The 1435-nt window shown below is 60.5% G+C and overlaps 2 protein-coding genes across 2 annotated transcripts; both read right to left on the bottom strand.

Moving 5' to 3' along the window:
• Positions 1–411: 411 nt before the first annotated feature.
• On the bottom strand, positions 412–783 carry DQ04_20481010 (hypothetical protein; the record flags this gene model as incomplete). The annotated part of the gene is made up of 1 exon (XM_009317932.1): positions 412–783. One exon carries the CDS (start codon positions 781–783, stop codon positions 412–414), a length of 372 nt encoding a protein of 123 aa, XP_009316207.1.
• A 276-nt stretch (positions 784–1059) lies between these two features.
• On the bottom strand, positions 1060–1299 carry DQ04_20481000 (hypothetical protein; the record flags this gene model as incomplete). Its single annotated transcript, XM_009317931.1, has 1 exon — positions 1060–1299. One exon carries the CDS (start codon positions 1297–1299, stop codon positions 1060–1062), a length of 240 nt encoding a protein of 79 aa, XP_009316206.1.
• Positions 1300–1435: the final 136 nt, after the last annotated feature.

Below are 1435 nucleotides of genomic sequence, written 5' to 3'. Positions count from 1 at the left end.
CACACACACACACACACACACACACACGCGTTTGCATACATACATGCACATACATCCACGTGCATATTCAGAAAGAAAGGGAGAAGGGGCAGGTAACGTACTGCAGTGCGGCATACACTTTGTGTATGCTTGGCGGGAGCTTGGTGCGTGGCACCATAGTCTCTCTCCCCCCAGTCCATAGAGGGAGGGGGTTGGGGAGCGAAGAAGAAAGAGAAAGAGGGGAAAAAAAGAGAGGCCTCGATGCCATTCAGAGAGCAAGAGTGGTGAATGGAGGTGATGTTTATGCGAATGCGCTTCAATGTAAGTCTGTCCGTCTGCATTGAGTCTCACATTCCTGTTCTTTTTTCTGTAATTCGTCACCACCGCAGTTAGAGGAGGCGGACGTGTGGTGTGTGCGGCCATAGGGGCGAGTTAGCGCATCCACATGTTTAGGCTCGCGGTGGCATTGCTCGCGAAGAAGAAGCCGCTGCCGCCGCCGCCAAAGCGGGGGCGCGGTGCAGCATTAGCAGGGCGCCGGGTGGTGAAGTCCCCCCCGAAGAGGCGCACGCCGTCGCAGAGTCGGCGTCCTGCGGCTGACACAACGAAGGCGGAAGACGCCGTGCCAACACGCGGCATCGCCAACACCGCAGCAACAGGCAGCAGTGTCAACAACACAGCCAACGACGGCAAGACCAGCAACAGTGTTGTGGTGCAGGGGGCGTCGGTTAGCCCCACAACGGGTGGNGTGGCCGATGCGGGTGAGAAGAAACCGCTGTATTGCCTCGCCACCGCCGTCTCTACCATTATTGTTCCTCCTGCGGCGAATGCCCTCCTAGAGGGGATGAAGCAGACACTTACACCGGCTGTGCAGAAGCCGAATGATGTTGGTGCCAACAGTAGCAGCAGCAGTGGTAATGACAACAGTCACAATAGTGCTGACGGGGGGCGCGAGCCCATATCCCAGATGGAGGAGTTCTATACCCCCAAGAAGGGCCCTCTGTTTGCTTCCGCAGTGATTGCAGGAACTAACGCGGTGAAGCAGACCAGCCAGCTGATTCCGTTCTGCCACCCGATGCGCATTCAGAAGTGCTCCTTCACGTTTAGGCGGCGCGTTGTAGCGGGACTCAGCCGCACCTCCTCCCTCCCACACCGCGTCGTGCTGCGGAAGCGCACGAGTCCGCCACCGCCGCCGAGCCGTGCGCGTGGTGGGTGTAGCGTGCTGTACTGCTTCTGCACCGTCGCGACCGATGACGCCAAGGCGGGTGTCGAGATGGAAGCGCTGACGGGAGCGAGCGTCGCCGCGCTCACGCTGTACGACATGCTCCGCGGCCTCCCCGGCGCGCAGGAGGACGGCCTCGGCGTCGGCGAGTCGTTCGTGCTCGCCAAGCGTGGGGGGAAGAACGACTTCACGAAGCTGCTTATGTCGGAGCCTGGCACGCCGCCGCCTGCGCCCGAG

Source organism: Trypanosoma grayi (assembly GCF_000691245.1).
Source record: "Trypanosoma grayi strain ANR4 Tgr_2048_V1, whole genome shotgun sequence".
NCBI classification, from domain to species: domain Eukaryota; phylum Euglenozoa; class Kinetoplastea; order Trypanosomatida; family Trypanosomatidae; genus Trypanosoma; species Trypanosoma grayi.
Note: the sequence above shows the minus strand (reverse complement) of the source record. Positions and strands in the feature narration are given on the sequence as shown.